This window comes from Nannobrachium achirus, assembly GCF_963921795.1.
Source record: "Nannobrachium achirus genome assembly, chromosome: 5".
NCBI lineage: Eukaryota > Metazoa > Chordata > Actinopteri > Myctophiformes > Myctophidae > Nannobrachium > Nannobrachium achirus.
The window spans coordinates 23,993,308-24,021,230 of NC_137814.1; the positions used below are offsets into that span (position 1 = coordinate 23,993,308).

Consider the following 27,923-nt stretch of genomic DNA (forward strand, 5'->3'; position numbering starts at 1 on the left):
GGGAACCACAGCCTCCACCCTGTGGAGTCAGAGGCAGTACTCACCACAATGAAGAGCATGGGGAAACTGGTCCACCCCTCCAGAGAGATCCATCAACTCCACATCAAGCTCCACCACCTGATGGATGACCAGGCACTCCTCACAGAGGAGAATCCAGTGGCAGTTATCATGAGGGGGATGGACTCCACCACCACCTGGCTTCCACCATGCCATAAAGTGGCATGAAAGATTATAAAGAGATTGGCCACTTTAAAACTACATGCACTTTTAAAGCAGCAAACAAGCCAGGCTGCTGAAATACGTCAATATGACAGCAAGTCTGCTCTTAGAGCGACCTCAGTAAAGTAAAAAAAAAAAAAAAAAATCTCCCCTTGAACTGACTGCAGTGGTGCACATCAGGCCTAGAATTTCGAAAAGAACATTTTGAAAATCGCAAAACAAAGGGTAGTTAGTTATTAAATGTAGTATATCAAATAATGTAATATTAAAATATGTTTTCACATAGGATCAAAGGTTATATGGTCATGATTCACCTCCATCCTGGATGGCTTGGTTCGAGGCTTAACATAATTGTTATAAATATTTTTGTAAAAGTCTATGGCGAAAATGAATGGGGAATATTAAGTGACCCCAGGAATCCACTTCCGCTGCGATGCTCTATGGCAGAACACCCTGGCCTGACGGACCTGTGATTGGCCAGAACCACATGTCACTCTGTCTTCCAGTGGTGTAAAGTAACAAAGTACATTTACTTATACTGTACTTATAAGTCCAATTTTGAGTTATTTGTAGGCTACTTTACATGAGTAATTCCAATTTCCAATACTTTTACTTCTACTCTTTTATTCCACTACATTTAATTGAAAACTTAGTTGAAGTTACTATAGTTACTTTGCGGATATAAATTAAAATATTATGAAACATACTCGTTAGCCCTATTTTATACACTGTCTTTCTGAAAATAGCAGTTCTACATGGGCAAGGCAAGCTCAAAGCGCATTGCGATGCGACGCGTTGTGAGCTTGTAGCTCAGACCTGTTGAAAGCATGGCACAATCATATCAATCACAATGAAATGGAATGCTTCAACCATATGCCAGATATCTAATAAACACATGTACTGTCTAAGACACACAAACCTGAATTTGATCCCTTCCTGAGGAGTGGGGGTCCGCGGACCCCTCCCCGGCCAAGCCACGGCATGTGGAGTGGAGCAGCACGTAGCTTGTAGATCTGCTAGATTCGCTTATTTTTTCATTTGCTTTTTCCAGCACTGCTGAGGTCCGTGGGGGTCCTTGGGGGTCCCTGGTGGGCCCCGGTGGCGGGCGGCAGCGAGGGACCCCCGGGGACCCCCCCTGAGGAGTGGGGGTCCGCGGACCCCTTCCCGGCCAAGCCACGGCATGTGGAGTGGAGCAGCACGTAGCTTGTAGATCTGCTAGATTCGCTTATTTTTCATTTGCTTTTTCCAGCGCTGCTGAGGTCCGTGGGGGTCCTTGGGGGTCCCTGGTGGGCCCCGGTAGTGGGGCGGCCCCAGGGACCCCCTGGGTGCCGGTCCCTGCCTACTTTTGTGTACTTTTGTGTAGTTTGCGGTAGTTTTGTGTACTTTTGTGTATACTTTTGGGTAGTTTGGGGTAGTTTTGTGTACTTTGGGGTAGTTTTGTGTACTTTTGTGTATACTTTTGGGTACTTTTGGGTAGTTTGGGGTAGTTTTGTGTACTTTTGGGTACTTTTGGGTATACTTTTGGGTACTTTTGGGTACTTTGGGGTATACTTTTGGGTAGTTTTGTGTACTTTTGTGTTCTTTTGTGTACTTTTGGGTATTGTGGTGCAATTAGTAGGACCCAGAGGCTGCCCTACCAACTGGCCTCGCGTGGACGCGGCTGTCTCTAACCTGCGTGCCTGGATGGACCTGACAATGGCTGTCAAATAAACTATAAACAGCTTTTACAATGAGTGTCATCTATCGAATCAATAATACAATTAATGCAGATGCCTGTGTGTGTGTGTGTGTGTGTGTGTGTGTGTGTGTGTGTGTGTGTGTGTGTGTGTGTGTGTGTGTGTGTGTGTGTGTGTGTGTGTGTGAGCACGCGCGTGTGTCCTTATATGTGACTTTTTTGCAGAGATACATGCTTATTGCTTATCGCTTGAATCAATAAATCTTGAAATTGCAGTTGTGTACCAGTGGTTCCCTTTACTTTTTTTTCTTTTACTTTTTTTTAGCTTCTTACAGTACACGTGAGAGGTTGATTTACGGTAAATACATGTATGTGTTCATATAGAGAGGACTAAAGCTTTGTCTTCAATGTTCCGGGAATCACACAGCATTGCCAAACAGAAATGGGGTGCCATCCGACAAAGTGCATTTTATTTTTGTTTACGTACTTCCCAGCATTTTGTAAAAGATTTAAAGACAGTCCACAAAGTTGCTCCAGATAAAGACACACATGTTTATTGTTGAAAAACTGCAGTATGGTCACATATGCATGCATGTCTCTGTCGCTTCAAAGTGTTATAGACCAAAAGGTTAAACAGCAATTAATTAGGTTGCTGCAGTGAGGAACAGAGGCGCAATTTCAGGAAGAAATAGGAGTGGCAAAAAAATAAATAGAAAATGTTTGAACATGTACACCTGTAATGACATTCCCAAAATAGAAATGCCACATTGAAAGTGGTTAATGAATTAATGGTTGCATACAATAAAATGCAAATTGCAACACTTGTTACATGCAGATGGACGGGATGAAAGATTAACCTGCCAAAACAGTTGGGGACAATATATATAATATGCATAAACTAATAGAATTTGAGGTTAAATGTGAACAGGGGGTGGCAATTGCCATCACCTGATGACCCAAACAACGCCCTGCACTGGTAACATTCCTTTGATTTAACCCTGAGTTATACATGGAAGAGAGACAGATGGCGCAGAGGTTGTGTACTGTACAGCATTTTTAGGTCGATCAAGCCATTACCCCTCAGTTTGGCCAGACCCCTTGACAAATATCAGGGCCAGCGCGGCCTTGATGCCCTGAGCCAGCACTCTACTGTGTTCTCTTCTGCTGTATGTGTTTGTCAACAGGGCTTTTAGATGTCAGTTTCTGCGTTTGAGATGCTAAATTCTTAAATACTTTATTAACAGTTTGAAGAGAGCATCTACAGAGAGTAAAATACAAGGTTGGCTAAAAGGATTCTTCCATGAAAGCCTATGGCTTGTTTCCATTGTGGCCCCTATACTCGTGAGGCCAATTGAATTAATGAAGAATAGAATAGAATAGAATAGAATAGAATAGAATAGAGTTTTATTTGTCATTATTACACAGAACAAGTCAGTGAATAACGAAATTTGAGCCCAATCCCACAAGGTGCATACACAGTGCAAAAATAATAATAATAGAATAAAAGATAAGTTAAAAATCACGTAGTGATCATAATAATAACCAACAATTAGCACAGTTTCACAGTCTCTTGGTCAGCCCGGCTGACACGGTTACAGTCACAGTCACAGTTCTTGTATTGCACAGTTTTTGTCACAGCCAATGTCCACAGTCCAGCGTAGGGTTTCCGTATATTGCACTCAGACCCAGGTGCACATCCAAGGTGGCAGCTGATCTACAAGCTCACAGCGCCCCGCGATGCGAGGCGCTGCGAGCTTGCAGATCTTGCCTACCCCTCTCAGAGAGCAAGTTGTCATTTAGTGCCACAATGGCTCTCGGGTAGAAGCTGTCTTTGTACCTACTTGTCCTCGTGGGTAGCGCCCTGTAGCGTCTGCCCGAAGGCATCATTTCAAGGTTGCCGTGTCCTGGGTGAAAGGGGTCCTCCACTATGCTCTGGGCTTTCCTGAGACAGCGGGAGCTGTACAGGTCAGCCAGGGAGGGGAGGGGGCGTCCGATGATCTTTTGGGCGGTGTTTACGACCCTCTGGAGCGCTGTCCTCTCTGCTGCTGTGCAGCTCCAAAACCACATGTTGATGCAGTACGTGAGGATGCTCTCGATCGAGCATCGGTAGAAGGACACCAGCAGTTCCTGAGGAAGTTGGTTGTTCCTGAGTACTCTCAGGAAGTGCAGTCGCTGGTGTGCCTTCTTGACGATGGCTGAGATGTTGGTGCTCCAGGTTAGGTCCTCATCCAGATGGACGCCCAGGAAGCAGAAGTTGGGAGCTCTCTCCACGCAGTCGCCACTGATGACCAGGGGAGGAATGATTGTGTTTTTCCTCCTGTAGTCTATGACCAGCTCCTTGGTCTTGGAGGTGTTCAGGGCTAGATTGTTGTCTGCACACCACCCTGCCAGTTCCTCTACTTCGGCTCCATATGCAGACTCGTCGCCCTCTGAGATGAGCCCCACCACGGTGGTGTCGTCAGCGAATTTGATGATGTAATTTCCGCTGGGGGTGGGAGGTTTGCAGTCGGGTTGGTAGGGCCTGGTAGGTTTGCAGTCGTGTGTGTAGAGAGAGTATAGTAGGGGGCTCAGCACGCAGCCCTGTGGGGAGCCGGTGCTGAGGTTCAGGCTCGATGACGTGTGGCGCCCCATCTTCACCCTCTGGGGGCGATCGGTCAGGAAATTTTTTATCCACTGACAGATGGAACTGAGCCAATGAAATGTGGCTTGGACGCCAATCGGTCCGATCGGTCCAGTGGTACTCGGGATAATCTGTTCTAAGACATACAGACAGATGGACAGGTGGCGGGGAGAAAACATTATCGGCCGTCTGGCTTGGTGTGGATAATGAGAGATGTACCGGTATCTCTCAGAATTAAAGTTCTGTAAGACTAGGCCAAATAAGATCATGTATTGCACATTCATGCTTAATAAAGGATAAGGACTGAACATCGTGTTAGAGCTGTTTGCAAAGTCATGATTTAGGTCACAAATTTAGGTTTAAAAATATTTTAATTAAACATCAAGGGTGGGGAAAAAAACATAAAAGTCAGCCGTTGGGGTGGGTTTTTCTCAGCTTTTCTAAGGGAAGTGGCATGCAGCTTGTGGAAGTTAAACTAACCACAATGTCAGGGTACATGCAGTCACTTTGGTCCCTTCTTGTTATCTATTCTAATTACACAGAGGTGTTAAAACCACCCAGCTTAAAGCACACATTTCACAAATACATCATGTCAACATGTTTACAGCAAACGGCTATTAAACTTTCCAACCACAAATGCTTGCAAGTGTTGATGTTACTGGCACATACAGTTTACAGTTTAGGTATTTAGCAGACACTTTTAATCCAAAGCGATTTACAATAAGCAGATAAAACATCACAATAATAAACATACTTGAACATTTACTGCACATCTGAGTCTCAATGTGATGAGGGCTGCTCATTCTTCTGAACATCTTTTAGTGAGATTTGAAATTATTGAGCGTGAGCGTATGCAACTGTCCCAATTTTGGTCAAGCAAAAAATAAAAAGAGCAGACCAAGTACAGAGCCAACGGTCAAGTTGACTAAATATTGAGGGGTTAAAAGGTTGACGATCTGAAAATTATAAAATTATATTACCATCTGAAATCTATCAAAAAGTTTTTAAGTTATGTATTTAGGGTCCCTGCTTCATCTCTCTCTCTCTCTCTCTCTCTCTCTCTCTCTCTCTCTCTCACTCTCTCTCTCTAAGGGGTCCTTGGCCCAAAAAACGTTGAAGACCCCGGGTTTAAACTACCGGATATAAATAACTAGTCTTTACACGGGAACATACACTCTCTCTCTCTCACGCACGCACGCACGCACGCAACGCACGCACGCACGCACGCACGCACGCACACACACACACACACACACAGCATAGTACTGTGTTTTATTTGTCTGTCATTCAATGTTATGAGCTAAAAAGAGGACCCAAATTTAAACAACCCCAAAAGCTTTTTTGAGGGGTCGATCCTTTTAGTTGACTTTGTACCATGCAGTGAACTGTACTGTCATGAAACGATACCTTTTCCTATGCAAACTTCTAATAAAGTTTTCAATCAATCAATCAATCAATGGGTGAATGTAATGAATGTAATACACATTGTAAAGAGAAACTTACTATGCAATGCACCCTTAACCATTTAGAAGTAATTATCACCATTATTATTATTTGTATTTATTTATTTTGCCTTTTTTATTACCTTTTTTAAAATATGGTATCTTTTCATCTGGCTTTGATGAGAAAGACTTACAGTATAAGAGCAGTTATTTAATAATCTGTGGTTTACAGGAACCACACAATTGAACCTGTTGACAGAGAGCTTGATGAGAAAGAGGCAGAGACAGATGAAGAAATGCATGTACATGGAAATATAGTCTTAACTGTTTACTCTAAACTATTTATATTTTATTGTCACATATACAATAGAGCTGGCAGCAGCATTATAGTGAAACCCCTCGATAGTGTGGATAATGGTCAGAGAATAAAATAATAGAAATGTAAAAGTTTTAAATGGTTGTACGTATCATAGCTCACATGACATGATGTCATGAAAGAGAACCACCTCTGGCCTTACAGTGGTGGAAGAAGTACTCACATTTTGTGCTCAAGTAAACCAATCAATACCACAGTTTAACTACTCTGTTACAAATACAAGTCAGGTATTTAAATTGCACTTGAGTAAAAGTAAAAGATTAGTCACTTTAAAATATGCTTAAGAGGGAAACAGAGTTGGAATTGGTAGTTTGTTGTCTAATAGCTGTGCAACAATTGTTTGAGTTGGATAGTTTATACTGTATACTGTAGGTTTGATAAATCCTGCGCAGCCATACTAAATAAACGGTGCCTGTGTTAATGTTAATTGCGACTGAAGGTCGCAGTTTAGTATGTGAAACGGCACATGCTGACTCTGTCTGTCTGTCTGTCTGTCTGTCTGTCTGTCAGCCTGTCTGTGTGGACGTGTACAGTTTTGTCTGTGTGGACGTGTACAGTTTTTTATGGTCTATCTATGGTTTTGCCGCTCTGACATCACGCTTTGACATCACTGTGATGTCAGAGAACCACTCTAACAGAATCCCTTTTCTGCCCATATATGGAGTACCCTGATGTCATCATTATTAAGACCATATCTAACAGGACTTCATATGGGAATGCCCGTATATGGAGGAAGACAGCCCATATCTGCATGTGTGGCTGGTTCAGACAGGGATCTCCATGGGCATAAAAGGGATTGTATGTTTGATGTCAGATATGAAAGACGTCATAGAATTTTCACATACAAATAACTGAGTAAGCATGTTTGGGGTCTCACAGCATATCTCCATACAGTACATGGATTTCCATATGGTTACCAGGGGAGACCCCTTATGACCCCATCTATACTATAATTTTGCGAATGTCTGTCTGAGTGTCTGTCTGTCTGTCTGTCTGTCTGTCTGTCTGTCTGTCTGTCTGTCTGTCTGTCTGAAACAGCGTTTCTCCTCAGTGGCTGGAGCAATTGATCTGAAATCGCATCACCATTAGCAGATGAACACACCTAACATAACTGTGAAGCCCGTTTGTCACTTTCACAAATCGTATGCTGTATATTAGCATTTTTATGGTGTATCTACTATCTATTCTGCATCTAGCTTGAGGCTAATCAATTCTGCATCTAGCATGAGGCAACATGTTTAACCAGCTCTGTGTGTGTGTGTGTGCAGGCGGGTGGGCGGGCGGGGGGGGGTGTGGGGGGTGTGGGGGGAGGGGGGGGGAAAGTAACTTTAACACCAGTTAAAGTTACTTTCCATCCCTCATATACTGTGTGCACAGTGCACATCCCATAACCCACACACTGCATATCATTTCGGAGCTCATATCTTTGAACGGGTAAGGGCTAGTATGGTTAACTGGTCCGATATACATCACTGGCCAGATGGCCAAGACATGGCGTGACCTCGCCCTTTAGGGCGAGGTCGTTTGTCGCCCTGAGGCGTCTTACTAGTATAATAATACAGTCTGTTTGTTTAAAACCTGCACTGTAAGTTGCTTACGTATAACTATTGATATAACTATCAATAGAGGCCACATCATCTCTGCAGCAGAACCAAGCAGAACAGACACGCAGCCACACACGCACACTCTTGCCCACACAGCAGCTCTGCCTCTCACTGTGTCTTACCACAGTCTTATAATTATATATACGGTAGGTTAAGGGTGTTAACACGCTAAAGATGAGAAGCACAGAGCCTCTTTGTGACTAATATCAGTAACATGATGGTACTTCCTCTTTACATCTCTTGTAACACATCACAATTGAACCACTTAAGACCCAGCATCTGTATTATTCTGTGGAAAATTCTGTGTTGCAGAAAATAGCAGATCTACAAGCTCACAAACCTTTTATGTAGCAACAATATATGGGATTGAAGTGGTTCACTAAAAGTGAACAAAGCACATCAGGCATTGAAAATATAAAGTGCCAGGTGGACATTATATAAATAATGTATAATCAATACATACACATAAATGCATGAGCAACATAATGAAGTCCTGTCAAGTGTGCACTACTGTATGTAGAGATTTTTGCAGTTTGCACCCCCATGCATGCAGCTTACTTGTGGTGCACATACTTAGAAAGGCAGCATTTGAAGGGTTAAAGTGGACTACAATGACACCTGGAGGATTCTAAGGTTCCTAGTTTGTGCCAGTCACCTGTTTGAAACGTGTGGAATCCATAATGTGAAGCTCTTTTTATGCACGGTATGTATGGATCCATGTCTCGCATGATGTATTTATTTTTTTCAGATACCCATACACTAACATGTATGTTGGACCGAGTACCGATCTGATGGGAGTATGTAATTTAAAAATAATCTAGTACAGTGGTTCTCAAAGTAGGGTCCAGGGACCCTCAGGGTTCCTTGAGGGGGTTCCATATCGACTCGATAGAACCAAATGGAGCTAGTATCGGTCCATTGGGTCCATTTGTATAAGAGAGTTATGAGGGTCCTTGAAATGAAAAGTTTTGAGAACAAGTGCTGATCTAGGAATAAATGCACATTCCATGAATAATTGTTAAAGTGCAGCTACAAGTTGATGAGATAATAGGAGGCTACAGTAAGATTATAACACAGTAGTGCAACATCAACTGGAGCATTCATATTCACTGATACCAGTATTTTAGGCAGTATCTGCAGCTTTTCCGATTTTTGGTATTGGTATCGGAACAACTCTCGTCCCGGAACAATATTAGTGAGGATATAGTTAATCCTAATAGCGGTCTCTGGTGTTCGTCCAGGCTGTGTACAGTAAACCCTGGAGAGTCAGCCTCTTGTGATTTTAGGGGTTTTAGCTGTTAAACGCATGATCTGTCTAATGCGGGGTGTGTGTGTGTGTGTGTGTGTGTGTGTGTGTGTGTGTGTGTGTGTGTGTGTGTGTGTGTGTGTGTGTGTGTGTGAGAGCTAATTTTCAGAATACCATTAAGAAAATAAACCACACCCCGATGAATACGTAATGACATGCAGAGACATCAGACAGTACAGTACGTGTTCAGTCTTCAGTTCAGTGAAGGTCCAGTTCAGACTACAGACTAAGTGGAACTGAGCATCATGTCAGTGTGTATGTGACCTGACAGCTATACATCATATCAGCGTGTCCATGACAGCTACAGATATGAAGCAAATAACCCTGGTGTGCCTTCTGCTCTGGAGCTCAGGTATGTCTCTGTTTTAATGATTTGTTTACGTGAAATACTCAATAAGATAGACACCATGCTTCAAGATACATTTGTTACTTTTTCTGGATGCTTTGACTGTGTGTGGCTATACAGTACATTTCCGAGAGGAAGATGTGTGTTTGTATAGGGGGAAAGGCAAAAAGGGGGATTCAATTCACGAGCAGAATCTAAAAATTATTCAACATTAGTCTGTGCTTGAGGTGCTGCAAATGTATGGTTTGGCAGATTTTGCGAGAGGAAAGAAGCAACCAGGTCTATGAAAACAATCCAAAAGAAGTTACTTGGCCAAGGCTATTTGAAAAACCGAAACTTCAGTAGATCTGCAATTTAAAAATAAATACAAATGATTAAAACATGATAATATTTGAATATTTTTTGAAACATTTTGACAACACAAATCTTGTGTTGCAACTACAACTAATAATCACAGGAACTTTACAGAAAAACATACAAAAGATAAGCCCAGATCTGGTGCAGTTACAGTAGGTTATCGCCTCTCCACTCTGAGTATTAAATAATTAAGTAATAAAGGATATTTAGAAGAAACATGACAACATTAAATCATCATTAATGTCCAACATTGTGGTGAAGTCATTTGAAATTGTATTGCTCCATAATGTTTCCAACAGGCACACACCCAGCATCAGCAGTCTACATACATCTCCCTGAAGACGTGACTACGGTCCACAATGGAACCGCAGGCAGAGGTGGGAAGAGTAACCAACATGTGTACCAATGTATTTGATACTTTATACGAGTTGATGATTCATAGGTTATTATTCATACGATGTATTGTTCATTGTTTATTGATAGGTTCCTAGATGACTATTTCTATGCATGTGATGTATTACCTTGTGTTGACCTTGCTTATTGTAAATTGCTCTGGATCAAGAGCATCTGATGAATGCCTAAATTGTAAATTGTTTAAATAATCGTAACATAATTGAAATATCTGAAATACACGCATACGCGCGCGTGTGTGTGCACACGTGCGTGTGTGTGCGTGTGCGTGTGTGTGCGTGTGCGTGTGCGTGCGTGTGCGTGTGTGTTCTTCAGCCTGTGGTGTTCCTGCCATCAAACCAAACGTCCCTGGATGTCCCCGTGATGGACTCGGTATCATCAACGGTGAGGAGGCTGTACCTCACTCCTGGCCCTGGCAAGTCTCCATGCAGGTAAATATATACAACATCATTTGAAAAAAAATCTAAACACATTTTGGTATACAAGTGAATCAATGATATTTTAAATCAAAATTTCGAATGGGCCAAGCAAAGCGGTCTGATTATCTTCTTATCCCATTGTGTGCACTCTTTCCATTATCCACATGTTTCATGTGTTGCTTTTACTGCATATTTTCATTTCAATTACATAATGTATAATGGGAAACTAGATTGTTTTCTATGTGTGTGCTGCTGCACAAGTGTGTGTGCATGGTGTGCGTGCATGCACGAGCGTGCGTGTGAATAGGTGGATGAAGGTTAAGGAGGGGAAAGTAAGGTTTGCCATTTTGTTACACAGTAGTGTGAACAATAACAAGCCAAAGGCTTTGGTTCGAGAAAGTGACCATAAATGGGGAGGCACCACACAAACCACACAGTAGGCAGAAGTACAAAAATCAATGTTCTTTTATTCCACCTAAAACTAATAAAAGCAGAGCAGTCCAATAGGGGGCTTGGGCATAGGAGGGAAAAGTTCGGTAACTGAATGTTCAGGGGAATGCACTGTTCAGGGGTCAAATGTACAATGGGGGAAAGGGGATGTCTTCAGTGCCGTCCAAATCCAGTACGCACTGTTAGAAGATAGATACAGAGTCAATTAGGTTCCATTACATGCCAGCGCAGCAAAGTGACTTGTGCCCGGATTTCCCACTACAGTACAGCAGCAAAGTGACTGGTGCCAGAGATGATCCATTACAGTTCAGCAGCAAAGTGACTTGTGCCTGGGCTTATCCACTACAGTACAGTAGTAAAGTGACTTGTGACAGGGATTTTCCACTACAGTTCAGCAGTAAAGTGACTTGCATGGGTTTGTACTTCCCTTTCCAGTGGGGTCCAGTGGGGTTCAGTTGGTTCCTGCCTGAGGCCAGGTCCTTCCTCCTCTCTCCTTGCTGGGGGTCCGTGTGCGCACCGTCGTGGCTAGAGCAAAACTGCCTCGCTCTCCAACAGTGGCCCTTAAATAGAGAGGGCCTCCCAGCCCAGCTCCAATAGCAGCCTGCAACAGATTATTAGTTCATGCCCTGCACCTGTCCCATTTGGGGTGGAGTCCTCCATGCTGACCTGCTCACTATAAACTGGCTTCCAAAGCACTGCAATTCAAAATAATAAAGCAAAGAACACATAAAGAACACCAAATCAAAGTAACATAAGCCAGCCAGCAAAATAAACAAGCAGTCAGCATCATGACACTCTCACCCACTGGTCAGTGTCCGTCCCGGGCACATTACCTGTCAGCATGACACTCATGACAATTTCATAGTAGCTGAATGGCTTAGACATACAGTATAGGCCTATAGGGATGGAGCTCAAAACAAGGGTCCACTATAACCCGATAACAAATCTAGTGAGTACCTTGTATCAATAATATTTTGCTTATCAAGCTTGTTATCGACGGCCCATGATGACATGTTTAAATGTTTAAATTATTCCAGTACTATTCATAATACCGGTATAAAGCCATTTAACACTTATTGCGCACTAATAATGAATGATTGTTTTAATGATATTTAACAAAACATATACCAGTTCTGTTCAGAGTTCGTCTCACCTCTTTCCACAAAATATTATAAAACGCTCAATATTGGGCCTGATAAAATCCCGGCTCAATAAGTCAATCAATACAATTTAACGAGCTCCGTCCCGAGACATATGAGTTATACAAAGGATCTCTTTAATTAAGTCTAGTGCTTACTTGAGCTTATCCTTTTAGTTGACCTTCTACCAGTTAACTGTAATGGCATGCATCTGTACCTTTTTCTATACAAACTTCTAATAGATTATTAAATCAATCAAAACACTACAGTAGCTAATGAAACCTTAATGTGATTTCAGACCTACTGGGGCTTTCATTTCTGTGGTGGTTCACTGATCAACAAGGACTGGGTTGTGACTGCTGCCCACTGCGAGATCAGGTAAAGTAGACAATAGACAATAGACAATGTGTGTGTGTGTGTGTGTGTGTGTGTGTGTGTGTGTGTGTGTGTGTGTGTGTGTGTGTGTGCGCGTGCGTGCGTGCGTGCGTGCGTGCGTGCGTGCGTGCGTGCGTGCGTGCGTGCGTGCGTGCATGTGTGTGTGTGTGTGTGTGTGTGTGTGGGCGCGCGTGTGCTCGAAATCAACAATGCATTTATTTGTACAATGTCAACATACACTGGAGGCTCATAAAAGTATCTTAAGTAAATGTCACAATCTTTTCAGAAAATCTCACCGTGTGATCCTGGGCCAGCACAACCTCAAGCAAACATCCAACATCCAGAGCATGATGATTGGAAAGGTTGGTGGTCTGTTTGACGTGATGAATAACACCTTTTTTTGTATACCTAATCATAATATTGTCAACATTTATTTTGGGGGGTATTTCTTTTTGTACGCTGGCTCCAGATTGGAACGTTTGATTGAAGCCAAGGCATTCAAGCTAAACGAACCAACGCTCAGATTGTGGCAATGATTCACCATGCAATTTGAAAACACTACAGCAACCACTTTCAACCACCTGCAACTGGGCAACCTTTCACTGCAACGTTCTATAACGGTTTTATTGCATTTGTTGACTGCACATGTATTTAGTGTTTGTCATAGTATTTTCAATAAAATGTGATTTGGTTTAAGTCATATTTTAGTCATCTGAAAATTGATTGATGAAGAATGTATTCAAGGTACAACTGCACAGTTCCCTGGTACAAGGTCAACTAAGAGGATACGCCCAAGAAAGCCTTTGGTTTCAGTTGAGATCCTTTTTTTCTCCCCCCCCCCCCCCCCCCCCCCCTTTTTCTCCCCCCCCCTTTTTTTTAAACTCATATAACGTTGAATGACAGACAGCTAGAACACAGTACTATGCAGAAGATATCATCAGAAAAAACTATTGTAAAAAAAGAAAACAAATGCAGATAAATGGTATGTTATTTACAATAGAAAGGTCAGGGGCATGCACATTAGGGCGGGTCATACTTTTTTTATTTTGGAAATCCAAGCGTGTTGGGTGTCCATTTAATGTGTTTTTTGATGGAGAATTCAAATATGACATTATTTTTGTGATAGGACAACTCTAACCTACATTAATTTGCATTTTTAAATTGTTAATTGTACCCGTTCTATCTCATTTATAAGATAGTAAAATCCAAATGAAATCTTAACATGTGGGGTGTCTAAATTATGTGTTTCTTTATGGGGAATTCAAATATGGAATTCTTTTTTGGATAGAATAACTCTAACCTACATAATTTTGAACTTTAAAAAGGGAGAAATGTGTGATTCTTACCGCTTTTTAGGATATTATTATAAGACACAAGGGAAATGTTTTATAATGACAAAGCCAAATCAAATGTACATAATTAACCATTTAAGTGCATAACAGTGAATACACTTATGGATATCAAATATCACTTCCAGAATGTTGCTAAGTTGAACAAGTCCAGCTTTGACTCAGCCTTGGACATCAGCCTCATGCTGGTATCCTGATCCCTGATACCTCCATCCCTCTTTTCCTGGGAGAAGTAAAGTATTGGAGGAAGCTTCAGTCACCATTTTGACAACCTTCTCAATACTTTGGATGTGGCATGGCCAATGGGGTACCTCCATGGGGGTGTTGATAACGTTCTTCAACTCTGAGGTGTTTATTGTACAGCTGTGAGGTGGCTCTGCACATCTTCTGACTAGCTAATCATTTCAGCAATGCTGGAAGCATCTCAGGTGTCTTTCTGCTTCTTACTGAGGAGTAGTTGCTGCCAGGCTCACTGGCATCACTACAGTATTGCCAGTGAGCCTGGCAGCAACTATCTGTTCCAATACCCCAGAAAAAGGGACTAAAGAGGAGCCACATGCAGAGCAAATTGCCAAGCTTTTTGCATGGCTGAGAGAGAGGGGTTTTGATTAGACCTTAAGGGCCATTGGAGGGGACTCAACAAATCTTAACACTGGTGTCAAAGCTGGAGTAATGCAGAAGCTGTACCTATAGGCAGAAAGCTGGTCTGGTTGGTGAAGAGCCTACACACTGGTGAACTTCTCCTCCGCCAGGTGGTCATTGTTGAACTCGATGGTCCTAATCTGTCAGACAACACATTGTCTGGACCAATAAGAAAGCTACAGAGCTGCCTGCCAAAGTTATTGAAGATCTCTCGACTGATCAACACTATGGCTATCATATTGTTTCTGCAGTCAGGGATGGAGTGGTTCCTGCAAGGCTGGCTCTGCTGGAGATTGGGCCAGCAAACCACAGCCGCTGGCTCACCACAGCAAACAGACTTCTCAGGCTCTGGGTGTCAAAGCATGGATTGAGAGGAAAGAAAAAAAACGGCAATCTATTGTGGAATACATTGTTGGAATACACTCACCAACCAGACCAGCTTTCTGTCTATAGGTGCAGCTCCAGCTTCTGCATTACTCCAGCTTTGACACCAGTGTTAAGATTTGTTGAGTCCCCTCCAATGGCCCTTAAGGTCTAATCAAAACCCCTCTCTCTCAGCCATGCAAAAAGCTTGGCAATTTGCTCTGCATGTGGCTCCTCTTTAGTCCCTTTTTCTGGGGTATTGGAACAGATAGTTGCCTTCAAGCTCACTGGCAATACTGTAGAGATGCCAGTGAGCCTGGCAACAGCAACTACTCCTCAGTAAGAAGCAGAAAGGCACCTGAGATCAATGATGATGCTTCCAGCATTGCTGAAATGATTAGCTAGTCAGAAGATGTGCAGAGCCACCTCACAGCTGTACAATAAACACCTCAGAGTTGAAGAACGTTATCAACACCCCCATGGAGGTACCCCACTGGCCATGCCACATCCAAAGTATTGAGAAGGTTGTCAAAATGGTGACTGAAGCTTCCTCCAATACTTTACTTCTCCCAGGAAAAGAGGGATGGAGGTAGCAGGGATCAGGATACCAGCAGGAGGCTGATGTCCAAGGCTGACCAAAGCAGGACTTGTTCAACTTAGCAACATTCTGGAAGTGATATTTGATATCCATAAGTGTATTCACTGTTATGCACTTAAATGGTTAATAAATATGTACATTTGATTTGGCTTTGTCATTATAAAACATTTCCCTTGTGTCTTATAATAATATCCTAAAAAGCGGTAAAAATCGCACATTTCTCTCTTTTTAAAGTACAAAATTATGTAGGTTAGAGTTATTCTATCCAAAAAAGAATTCCATATTTGAATTCCCCATAAAGAAACAGATAATTTAGACACCCCACATGTTAAGATTTCATTTGGATTTTACTATCTTATAAATGAGATAGAACGGGTACAATTAACAATTTAAAAATGCAAATTAATGTAGGTTAGAGTTGTCCTTTCACAAAAATAATGTCATATTTGAATTCTCCATCAAAAAACACATTAAATGGACACCCAACACGTTTGGATTTCCAAAATAAAAAAAGTATGACCCACCCTAATGCACATGGGCTTGACACAAACTTTCTTAAAACAAATATTGACTCTCTGGTGGCACCAATCACACATCTGGTAAATCTGTCCATAAGAAAATGCACTGTCCCAACTCAGTGGAAAGCTGCTGTTATAACACCTATATTCAAATCTGGCTCAAAAACGGACATATCAAACTATAGACCCATAAGCATCTTACCTGTTATATCAAAAGTGGCTGAAAAGTGGATTGTAAAGTCTATTGTTAAACATCTAGACAAAGGCTACACCCCTCTGCATCCTATGCAGTTTGGGTTTCGAGCCTTCCACTCCACTGAGTCAGCAAATTGCTTATTCATTGAAAAGTTAAAGTGTGCTTTGAACAAAGCCCCATGCGCAATGGCAGTATTTTTGGATTTCAAGAAAGCATTTGACTCTGTCAGCCATCAGGTCCTCTTGTCCAAACTAACACATTTCAACTTGTCCCCAGAGGCCATCAAATGGTTTACATCATACCTATCAAATAGAGAACAGTGTGTTAGTATAAATGGCATCAAGTCTCCTTATCACACTTGCTCGGTTGGTGTCCCCCAGGGATCAATAGTAGGACCAATTCTGTTTTCTCTGTTTATAAACGATCTACCTGATGTATGTAAAGATGTACATATTCAGATGTACGCAGATGATGCTGTTATACTGACTCATGGAAAGAGCTATGCAGAGGTGTCGACGGTTTTAACTTCTGTTCTGACCAGCGTTCAGGACTGGCTTACAGACTCATGCCTGCTCCTGAATGCAAAAAAGACGGTCTGCATGGCTTTTTCCAAAAGACCAGTTGTGATGGAATCATCAAATGTGTTTCTGGGTGGAGAGGAACTTGAACTTGTGTCAGAGTTCAAGTACCTCGGGGTCATGTTAGACTCAACCCTAACCTTTAAAAAACATGTAAAAAAGGTTACAAACACAATCAAGTTCAACCTTCAGAACTTTAAACAAATCACACCTTTTTTGGCAGTTAGTGCTGCTAAATCGTATCTCCAATGCATGATCCTATCACACATTGAGTACTGTTTCACGAACTGGTCTTGCGCAGGTATAACGACTCTCAAACCCATTGAACAGCTATATAAGAGTGCGCTTAAGGTATTCGATAGGAAACCCCACTAATATCACCATTGTAATATTCTTCAGAGGTACCGTTTTTTGAGTTTCGCTAATTTTAAGGTTTTTAAACAGGTCAGTATCATATATAAGACACTAAATGGTCTATGCCCACCTCCCCTAAAGGAATTCATAAAAAGGAAGCCTGATAGAGGACTCAATACTAGAGCAATCACTAGAGGGGATTGCGAAGTACCGTACCGGGTAACCGCTTTTGGAAAAAACACCCTTTCAGTGCAGGGATGTTCAATCTGGAATGACCTACCTCTAACAATAAGAGACTGTTTGTCATTTCCATCCTTCAAGTTCAATCTAAAAAAATGGTTAGTTGACAATCAAACCTGTGACCATGTATAGTTCTAAGAGTACAGCTCATGCCATGTACGTATATTTTTAACTATCCTTTTTTAATGTAGGGTACTGTTAGTAATATGTGTTGTTTTTTTTTTTTTTTTTCTTGGTTCAGGAAAAATAGTATTTGTATGTATGTTCTTAGGCGCCCTCTCCTAATGTAGGGTTACTGTTTGTTGGTATGTATTGTTTTGTCTTCATGTGGGGACTACGGATGAAATTTAGCATTCTTGCTAATTCCGGCTTATTTACATTGCATTCATGTAGTGTTCATTAATATGCATTGTCCCGTCTAAATAAACAAATAAATAAATAATAAATAAATATAAGGATAGACAATGCAAAATATATTTACAATAGAACAATCAAAACATCGGCGTATATTTATGTTTTTACTTTAGTAACCCATGGTTTCCCTGATAGGTCTTCACTCACCCCAACTACAATGAACACAACCACTGGGACTACGACATCGCACTGATCAAGCTGCAAAGCCCCGCCCAGATGGACAAGCACGTGTCCCCGGTGTGTGTGGTCGACACTGGTGACCACATCCCTGCTCGCACCAAGTGTGTGGTCACTGGCTGGGGCTCGATCCGCTCCAATCGTGAGTTTGAACGACACAAAACACTCTTTGCATCCACCAGTCACACTGACTGGCCTTCAATGCAAACAAGTAAAGCATCTATCAGAGTCCAGGGTGAAGAGCTATTCACTTCACCGCGGTGTAGTTTTCTAGCTATCACCTAAAAATACATAACAAAGCCTAGGTGATAGCTAGGAAACTACAACGAGGTGAAGTGAATAGCTCTTCACCCTTGACTCTGTTAGAGCCTTAACTGGGCACTCAGGTGGCGCAGTCGAAATCCTGTCCACCACTACAGAGGTTGTGGGTGCAAATCCACCGTTTTGCATCCGGCGGCTTTGTGGTGTCATGGGGAGGGAAGCCAGGTGGGGACACTGGGGAGGTTGAATAGTCACTGCACCCTATTCCTATACGGAAAGAGGGCGGTCAGCAGGGAGTGTTGCTCAGGGAGGAGTAGGACGAAGGCTCTATGTCCTCCCGGTGTGGGCTCCTAGCTGGCAGGTGAGTCAGTTTAGCAACACAAAAATGTGGGTGGGCAGGAATTCGTTGGCATAACGACCACATTTGGGGAGAAAAAAAGGGGTAAAAAAAGAGCCTATTATTAGGCGTTTTTTCATTGCGAAATGTGTTTTTCAGGGCAAGGGGTGAGAGAGAGAGAGAGAGAGAGAGAGAGAGAGAGCAAGGGACCCAGTGTTCCGAAAATAAATACGAAACGGGCGGCAGTGGGAAAATGTGATTGTCATACTGTAACGTGAGGTTGGTTTCTTTATTTACGTGCTCCGAAATTCGCTCCTATATTCGTCCAAAAAAAACGCAGCAGTGTGCAACGACCTTAAATGTTATCATGTTTTATTTATTTATTCTTTAAGTAATTGAGGCTTAAGGATTAACTAATGGTGAAAGCTGGGACCAATGGGTCTATATGCAGTGAGCCAGTCTAACCTAGGAGGTTCCCCGTCAACCTGTATGAATGTATGAATTTGTATGAATGTATGAATTTGCCCCTTCCCCCTTAATGTTGGCTTATGTGCATTCTTCCAGCTGTCCAGAGTCCTTCCAAGCTGCAACAGGCCTGTCTGCCCATCATCAGCCACAGCCAGTGCAAGAGCTACTGGTACAGGGGAGCCATCACCTATCAGATGTTCTGCGCTGGAGCTGCTGGAACCAGCACCTGCCAGGTGAGTGACACTGACTTCAATGAAAAATCACACAACATAGACCACATGAGACTGACAAAGTATGTCCATATATGGGCATTCCAAGATATGAGCTTAATATTGATGACATCAGGGATCTCCATAAAAAAGCATACGAGGGACTGACACAGAGATCTCCATATATGGCATTTCATGTATTAGTTAATTCATTTTCCCCTTTGACTTGAAAGGGGAAAATTCAAATGGTAAGACGGAATTCATTTGCAAGTGTGACCTGTTTCACGGCAACCACACTTGCAATTTCCAAATGCTTATCTATGGGGCTTTTAAGCCGTGACATCATTTTGAAGGCAGAGGAGAACTCTGCCCCCAGTGCATTTTCTGTCCCTCGCTATTTCAACAGATCCGAGACAAAAATAATGACTAAAGTATAATTCTAACACTTTCCTTTCAACAACAAAGAGAATAAAAATGTGTAAATAGTAAAAATAGTAAAAAGATTCACGGAAACTGGGGGCAGAAATTCTCCTCTGCCTACAAAATGATGTCATACTTAATTGCCAGCCAAATTTAAATATGAATGTGGCTTATAACGCCAGGAAATAGCTATATTTAATCCTCATAATCACATCAATTTACCAAGCCGTTGAAATACCATACCACAAAATGACCACTAGAGCGAGCCATAGACCATAGACTGTGGAAGCCCCCATGTTAACCCATGTTAAAACCAAGGTTCACAACATTCAAGGATGGGACGATGACGTCGATCCCCATTGACATGAATGGGAGACCCGCGGGCCGCCATCTGAGCTCAATACTGTTCAATTTGTGCTTGATCGTCTAAAACCACCATCAGTATGGGCACCGGAACGTATACAGATGCCACACAGAAAGTTTCCGAATCAAAATCCGACCTAGTGAAGCTGCGTGAGGGTCGGATGGTTTGCATTGAGCCTAGCTAGCAGAGGCCTACGTAAACAGGAAGCTATGGCTTAAAGGTGACGTCATAATCGTATCCTTTTTTTTCACGGTTTACGTCTGTATACTAGCCGAAGGTAAGCTAACCGTTCCGCTCCGTCTATTAACCCAAATTAAAAGCTTAAACAATGCTTTTATATAAAAGTCGATTTAAGTCGCTTGGCAGGGAACTCCATAATGAGATAGTCGATCTAAAAGTCGACCGGCCCTGACTGAGTTAACAGCCCCATAGTTATATTATATATTGTGATGTCACATGAAGCTTGACCAATCCCAATTGACCAATCCCATTAAATACTTATTTTGTGAAGCTTTGCCAATCCTGGTGGTTGGTAGACCACTTATTTCAAATACTTACCAGTAAGACTCCCTAATCGGGAGATAAGCGACCACCACCAGGTCACATACACAAACCTTAGAAGGCAATCGTAGTCAATCAGGAGGGAAACCCTTTAGGGCAAAATATGTAGGAGCAGTGTCCAAAAATGTGTTTTGCAAGAATCGGCCTCATGGTGGCGCTAGAAGAGGGCCATGTGAGAAATGAGGGGTGGAGGTTGTGGTTTGGTGCAAAGTTTGGCATGGATAGGGGCAACGGTGGCGGAGATATGAGTAGGGCAAAAGTGTGACGTGACGGACAGACTGATAGACTGACAGACTGACTGACTGATTGACTGACAGCCGGTGGAGGTTTTGATAGTAACTATAGTAATGTCTAACTATGGCTCACTGAGAAATGATTAAAAACACACCTGCTTGTTACAGGGTGACTCTGGTGGTCCCCTGGTGTGTATGAAGAATGGAGCCTGGACCCTGTATGGTTTGACCTCCTGGGGTCGTCGAGGCTGCCCTACCAACAGGCCTGGTGTGTACGCAGCCGTCACCAACCTGCGCGCCTGGATGGACCGCACCATAGCTAAAAACTAAAGCAGGGGTGCAGAGGGCCATGTATATGTCCACACTCACTCCAGAGGGCCACGTTGCATATACTGTCGGGCAGAAAGCTCTTGCTGTATCTCCTTATTTTAACTTCTTTTCATAATTAGTGCCCCACTTTGTCATTTTATGTCATGCAAAAGTACCAAAAATAGCCGTTCTGCAAACTCAAAACACGTCACAGTGCGACACATTTTGATCTTGTAGATTTGCTATTTTGGTTATTTTCTTATTAGAATCCTGAGTTAATTTTGTGGTATTATTTCATTGGAATCCTGAAAAGTTAAAATGTTATTTAATTTCAAATGCATTTAATAATACTTTAGGTAAACTTTATGAACTTAAATACAAATACATTGGACATAAAAAAGGCTAAATAATACTAGTCAATACGTTATTAATACAGACTGAAGTGAACAGCTATCAATCCAATTTGACCTGAGGGCCGCACTAAGTGAAGGTGGGGGGCGCTAGTCCATGTATGAACTGTAAACAGCACTATGATTGGCATCTACACAAGCAATGCAAATGATTTGTGTATTTGTCCTTGACGTGCACATTGTCTGCAGCGATACATGCTTATTGCTTGTTTCTTGAATGAATAAGTACTGTAATTGCAGTTGTGTAGTGGTTCCAAATCATTTTTTTTTCTGGATCTTCTTCTTCTTACAGTACAGCTGAAAAAAATGTGTTCGTTGAGAGGATTAGAGCTTCCCCTTCAATGTCGCCCAGTGAATCACACAGCATTGCCATCAAGAATTTGAGTAACAGTGCATTTTAACTTATGTCTTTGCATTGTGTCAATACATGTAAAGACAGTCTAAAGTTCCTACAAAAACGATTGGTAAAATTGTATTTCACTGTGAAACAATCGTTTAAATTTGTTTTTGGCAAATTTGACACAGAAATGTATTTTCCGATCAACAGCAGATTAGGATCACACATTGTTGCCAATTTTTTTATATTCTTTGATTTGACTCGGCTAGGGATTCGAACCACGACCTCCCACTATCTCAGGGCAGACACACACTCTAATCACAAGGCAACTGAGCTGGTTGGCTGTGGATATTGTTTATATCTGTCTTTATCTGTATATGACTATTTTAAATCCATTTTATTGTCAGGGTGACAGACCATAGGTGATGTATTGTTAATATTGTAAATCTAATTGTAATACAATGAAACATAAATTAAATAATAGTTATATGTACTTAATGTACTTCATAATAACTCAAATAAATAACACAGATAACGTTTTTCATTTATTTTTAATTATTATTTGGGAAAATGGAAAAAATGAAATACAAAAAAATAATTACTAAAAATAAATGAAAAAAGTTATCGAAAAAACACGGCCTGCTCACATATTAGGAGGGTAGTATGAGTCACCAGAAAAAATAATGGGTGTTTTTAATGAATCTATCATGGTTAAAATGAAGTTTGAAGTTACAATGGGTGTGTGTGGGGAGCGCGGCCCTGGGCCTGGAGGGCCTGGTAACATTTACTTCAAATATCTAAATATTCAATCAAGCTAATTAAAAACTGTTCAGGGTGTTCATAAAAGCCTGATTAGATGATAAAATTACCAAAAGTTTTTTTGAAAGTGAAATATCCCTTTAAGCCCTTATAATGAAGGCCTATTAGGTCTTGATCATCAGTAGACCTAGATAATTTGGTTATTTATTTGACCCAAATTATGGGTCAACATTCATAACCAAATTTCTTGCGTTAAAATAACCAAACTAGGCATCGGTCCCTATTTGACCCGTGAGTTGGATGAAAAATAACCGAAGTTGAGTTGTTTTTGACCCAGCAGTTTTTTAGAGTGTAGATTGTACATTTGGCATATTAGGCTGAGATTGTACACATGCTAGTAAAGACAAGTAAAGCCTGATAAATGTATCAAACATGCACAAAATTCAACAGAACACAGGAAAATATATCTATTAATACGTTTTGGGGAGAGGACCCCCCAGACCCCGGTTGGGGAGTTCCGCGCACCCCCCAAAAATAAATCTCCTGGATTCTGACAGTCCAATGTTGACAACCCTGCTGATGAGGTCATCGCTCTTACATTATAGGCTACTACGTTCTTTATCCAACTCAAGATGTGGGGCAGACGGTGCATAATTTTTACTCGTGTTAAACTTAAACATTACATTAAACTGTGACGCAGAGAACATTTGAGGTGAGAAATACGCCCCGGCACTAGAATTCCATCCTGCAGTATCACGCATTTCCCACCAGATGGTAATCCTGACCCATCATAAAAAAGGTTGATTTCAAAACCAAATTTGTTCTTTCTTGGCCACAATACTTCATGGATTTGACTGCAGAGATTGAACGATACACAAACACAAGTGTGGATAGTAAAAAGCAACATTTATTTTATTCACATAAATCAACAAAGGACCTGTGTGGCTGACATGAACTCATAATAAATTAGCACAGGTTGAGACATGCTATGATGAAGGAAGGACAATAAATAATTGTGGTGACAATAAATAATAAATATGTTGTTTTGTCGTTTTGCCTCCAGGAGACATAAAACATCATAGACATTAGGCCTACCTTAAATAAGTTAATTTAACAAAGGCTAAAAGTGGATGAAAAGTATTATGTGGACATGATGGATGACAGTGAGTGTCTTCTAAGAGGAAGGGGTTGGGGTGGAGCTGATGGTAGTGTTGTTCTTCTGAGCCTTGCGGAGCATCCTGTAAGAACACAACAGTTCAATACATTACACATAGTATTTGCAGACAGGGGCGTCATAAGGGGTAGGAAAGTGGGACTGAGTTACTGGGGCCCAAGGTGGAGGGGCCCTAATAACTTTATCCATTGAAAAATAGCAGATATACAAGCTCACAGCGCGGCACCGAGTGCCGCACTGCGAGCTTGTAGATCTGCTATTTTTGAAAAGTTGTGAAAAATGTGTGAAAATCTTTGAATATATGTATTTTTTAAGCGATCATTTCTAACTCAAATTTTGCTTCTGGGGGTCCCTGGAACTAAATATTTTGAGATCGGGGTCCGTGGCCAAATACATATCATCTTGGGGGTCCTTGACATAGGTTTCTTGCACACATTTTCATGATTTTTCAAAATTAGCAGATCTACAAGCTCGCAGCGCGGCACTCGGTGCCGCGCTGTGAGCTTGTATATCTGCTATTTTTCAATAGTTAACATTCATGGGGGGCCCGCAGTGAATCCTTGTACCCAGGGCCCAGAATTTGGTGTGACGCCCCTGTTTGCAGAGACCACTTACATTAAACAACAGCTTGTGTAAAATTGTAAAACAGTAAAACACAGGGATTACATAAAGCTTTAGTTTTATTTATGTTATGTTATTGTATTTATTTATTTTACGTGCGGAGGATGGGTGCTTAAAAACCAAAGAAATATTAGAAATATGCGCACATATTTTGACCAATATATATGATGTATAGGCTACTCACTCTAATTCCTGAATCCTCTGCCTCACCCAGTCCTCTCTCCAGTGGCTGCACACCTGTCCCTCTGCGGTCTCAAAGCTATAGGAGAACAAAACAGAGAGAGAGAGATCAATCACATTGTTCTGGTCACATTATCAATCAAAACTATGGATGGTGTATGGGTTTTATACATTAAGATGTCAAAAATAATGTCAGTAATCGGGGTGGAAAGAAACTTATGTCACTTTTGATGTACATGTGTAACGTTACTCTCACTTAATGAGAAGACATTTGATATACTGTATTTGTGGACAGGCAGTAATTTGTCACAGCAGTCTACAGTTATGTTGTTGTGATCCAGAGATTCCATTGAAGTTAATTTTGTACTTGTTTTCTCTCCTAAATTCATCATGTTTTTCTCTTTTTTTAGAATAGAATTTGTTCTTCAACTGTAACTGTCTGTTACTCAGGTCAATGCTACAGTGTTTTTTCTACTTTAAACAGGTTTTCAATGGATAATCTTATTTGGACTTGAGGAACATTTCATTTAAGTGAAGTGGTTCTTCTTACATGACAGCACGGACACAGGGCGGGTTCTTCCTTTGGACCCTGTAGCCCAGGATCTCCACTGTGATGTTCCTAGTGGAGACCTCTGTGCAGCAGGTGGTCAACTTGTGAGGTGGGGCTCCTACAAGGAAACAAAACAGATATTTGTCATTAAGACCAAGACATATGCTGCTGTTTTATGCACAAATGTCATTGTATAATTGTCTTTCCTTTTCGTGATGTTCATGTGTAAAGCCCCATTGAATTGCCTTATTGTTGAAATGTGGTATACACATATAACTTGCTTTGCCTCGTCTATAATTCTTTCTTTTTTTACATGATTAGTATCTCTGGGAGTGGGACTCTACATTGGGTCTACATTGTAAAAGCATACTGGGGTCCATGGGGGACTAATGCAATCAAATAAAAGTTGAGAATCACTTGACTAAACTAAAAGAAAAAAAAGAGAATTTAATTCAGTGATTTAGCTGGGGACGCAATGTAACCCCCTCAAGGACCCCTGGGGGGGGAACCAGGACCCCACATTGAGATCCGCTGCTCTACTGTGCTTTTTATAAATAAATAAAACATGGTACAGAAAGCCGATGTCTCACTGCAGAGCACACGATGTGTTACAATATCACAGAAGTTGGAATTGGGCGACTTACCGTCTCCTCCTGTGGCCATCATCAGGGCCAGAACTCCGGCCAGGAGGGTCAGACAGAGCAGCCTTCTGTAGCACAGTTCCATGGTTTAGATTAGAATGGGGTTGATGCTCCAGAGGCTTCTTGATAGCAGATGCAGAGAGGGCTTGAACAGCTCTGATAGGAGACGACTGATCTACCAAGGGCCAGTGCCACAGCTTTCATACTCACAAAAAGAGGAACTGAGAATGACACACTCCGGATCTGATCCAGCAACATCTTCCTGATGATGATGATGAATATGATGATGTTTAGGGGAGGGGTGGGTTGGGTTGGGTTGGGGAGGGCAGTGGAGGGAAGGAGAGGTGGATAGGGTGACCCTGATCAGCCAGATCTTCCACAGAATTTCACAATGTCGGAAGTTGAAGAAATAAATCTATGCATCAGCATTTTGTGTGCTTTCTTGAAGTTTAAACTGCAGTGGTAAATGGTAAATGCATTTATATAGTGCCTTTATCCAAAGGCGCTTTACATTGTGCATTACATTCACCCATTCACACACACACATTCATACACCGATGGCAGAGGAAACCATGCAAGGCACCAACCTGCTCACCAGGAGCAACTAGGGTTCAGAGTCTTGCTCTTATGACTGCCTTCTGAAACATGCCATGTTTACATGTCGAAACATTGTGTTTAGATGCCCTATAGGTCCCCTGGTAGTACAAGGGTGCTAGGTGGTTGTAGTACTGTATATGTATATGTATATGTATATGTATATGTACATGTATATGTATATGTATATGTATATGTATATATATATGTATATGTACCGGTATATGTATATGCAGGGTGCCCATATTTGGGAGGCGGACGTTGGGAGGTTTTGTGGTTTGTCTGTGGGTTCATATCTTCCTTCTCCTTTTTAATTCCAGAGAGAGAGAGAGAGAGAGAGAGAGAGAGAGAGAGAGAGAGAGAGAGAGAGAGAGAGAGAGAGAGAAAGGAACTCAAAGAGAAGGCAAAAAGGGCTTTCTATGCCATCAAGCGTTCAGTTCAAATCCAAATTCCAATCAGGACATGGCTCAAAATATTTAAATCAGTTATAGAATCCATTGCACTGTATGGCAGTGAGGTATGGGGACCTTTATTACAAACTGATTGGGCAAAATGGGACAAAAATCCAGTGGAGATCCTGCATGCAGAGTTCTGCAAAACTATAATCAGGGTACAAAGAAAAAGCCCAAACTCTGCATGCAGGGCTGAATTAGGACAATATCCTTTATTTTTAAATATACAAAAAAGATCTATTAAATTCTGGAGCCATATTAAAAAGAGTGACCCTGCCTATTACCATTATAAAGCCCTTGCCTACCAAGAGTTGAACATGCAAAGAGAAGCCCTCTCAGTCAAATGGTCATGAAACTAGCTGACCTCTCACCTTCTGACATCACAAACCCCAGCCAGCCTATCACTCAAAAGATTAGACCTAACCAAATTATAACTAAAGAAAAAGATAAATACATACAATATTGGAATGAACTTACACAATCACAACACAAACTAGAAACATATTTGGCCCTAAACAGACAGTACACTGTGGCAGATTACCTAAGCACAGTAACTGATAAAAACCTGAGAAAGACATTGACAATGTACAGACTGAGTGATCATGGTTTGGCGATAGAGAAGGGCAGACACAGACAGACCTGGCTGCCCAGAGAGGAGAGGCTGTGCTGTCATTGTGATGAGAGAGCTGTAGAGACAGAATTACACTTCCTAACACAGTGTAAAAAATACACAAACATTAGGGAGGAATTCTTCCCAAAAATTGAAATAGTTTGCCCAGAATTCAGAAGTATGACAGAAAGGGATAAATTGCCACTCCTTTTAGGAGAACAGAAAGAATGTGCAGTTTTAGCTGCAAAATATGTCAATTCCTGTC

General features: G+C 41.6%; 3 protein-coding genes across 7 annotated transcripts in view; 1 reads left to right on the forward strand and 2 right to left on the reverse strand.

The window, feature by feature from the left end:
* The window catches only part of LOC308285974 (histone H1-like), a gene marked incomplete at both ends in the record, with an annotated part of 402,459 nt that overhangs the window by 317,672 nt on the left and 56,864 nt on the right, over positions 1-27,923 (reverse strand). The window lies entirely within an intron of this gene.
* Positions 1-27,923, forward strand: part of LOC308285972 (histone H1-like) — a gene marked incomplete at both ends in the record, with an annotated part of 69,839 nt that overhangs the window by 17,745 nt on the left and 24,171 nt on the right. The gene's annotated exons all lie outside the window — the stretch shown is intronic.
* Positions 23,875-26,125, reverse strand: LOC308285997 (uncharacterized protein). The gene is made up of 4 exons (XM_080726954.1): positions 26,006-26,125; positions 25,362-25,479; positions 24,816-24,890; positions 23,875-24,074 (listed from the first exon to the last, which is right to left on the reverse strand). Exons 1-4 carry the CDS (start codon positions 26,085-26,087, stop codon positions 24,011-24,013), a joined length of 339 nt encoding a protein of 112 aa, XP_080583080.1. The 5' UTR covers positions 26,088-26,125; the 3' UTR covers positions 23,875-24,010.

Excerpts from the sequence above, each read along its gene's own strand:
- LOC308285997 (XM_080726954.1), bottom strand. The coding sequence starts at position 26,087 with ATGGAACTGTGCTACAGAAGGCTGCTCTGTCTGACCCTCCTGGCCGGA. Across the intron at positions 25,480-26,005 it reads GATGGCCACAGGAGGAGACG|GAGCCCCACCTCACAAGTTG; the intron begins GTAAGTCGCCCA and ends GTTTCCTTGTAG. Across the intron at positions 24,075-24,815 it reads CAGAGGATTCAGGAATTAGA|GATGCTCCGCAAGGCTCAGA; the intron begins GTGAGTAGCCTA and ends GTGTTCTTACAG.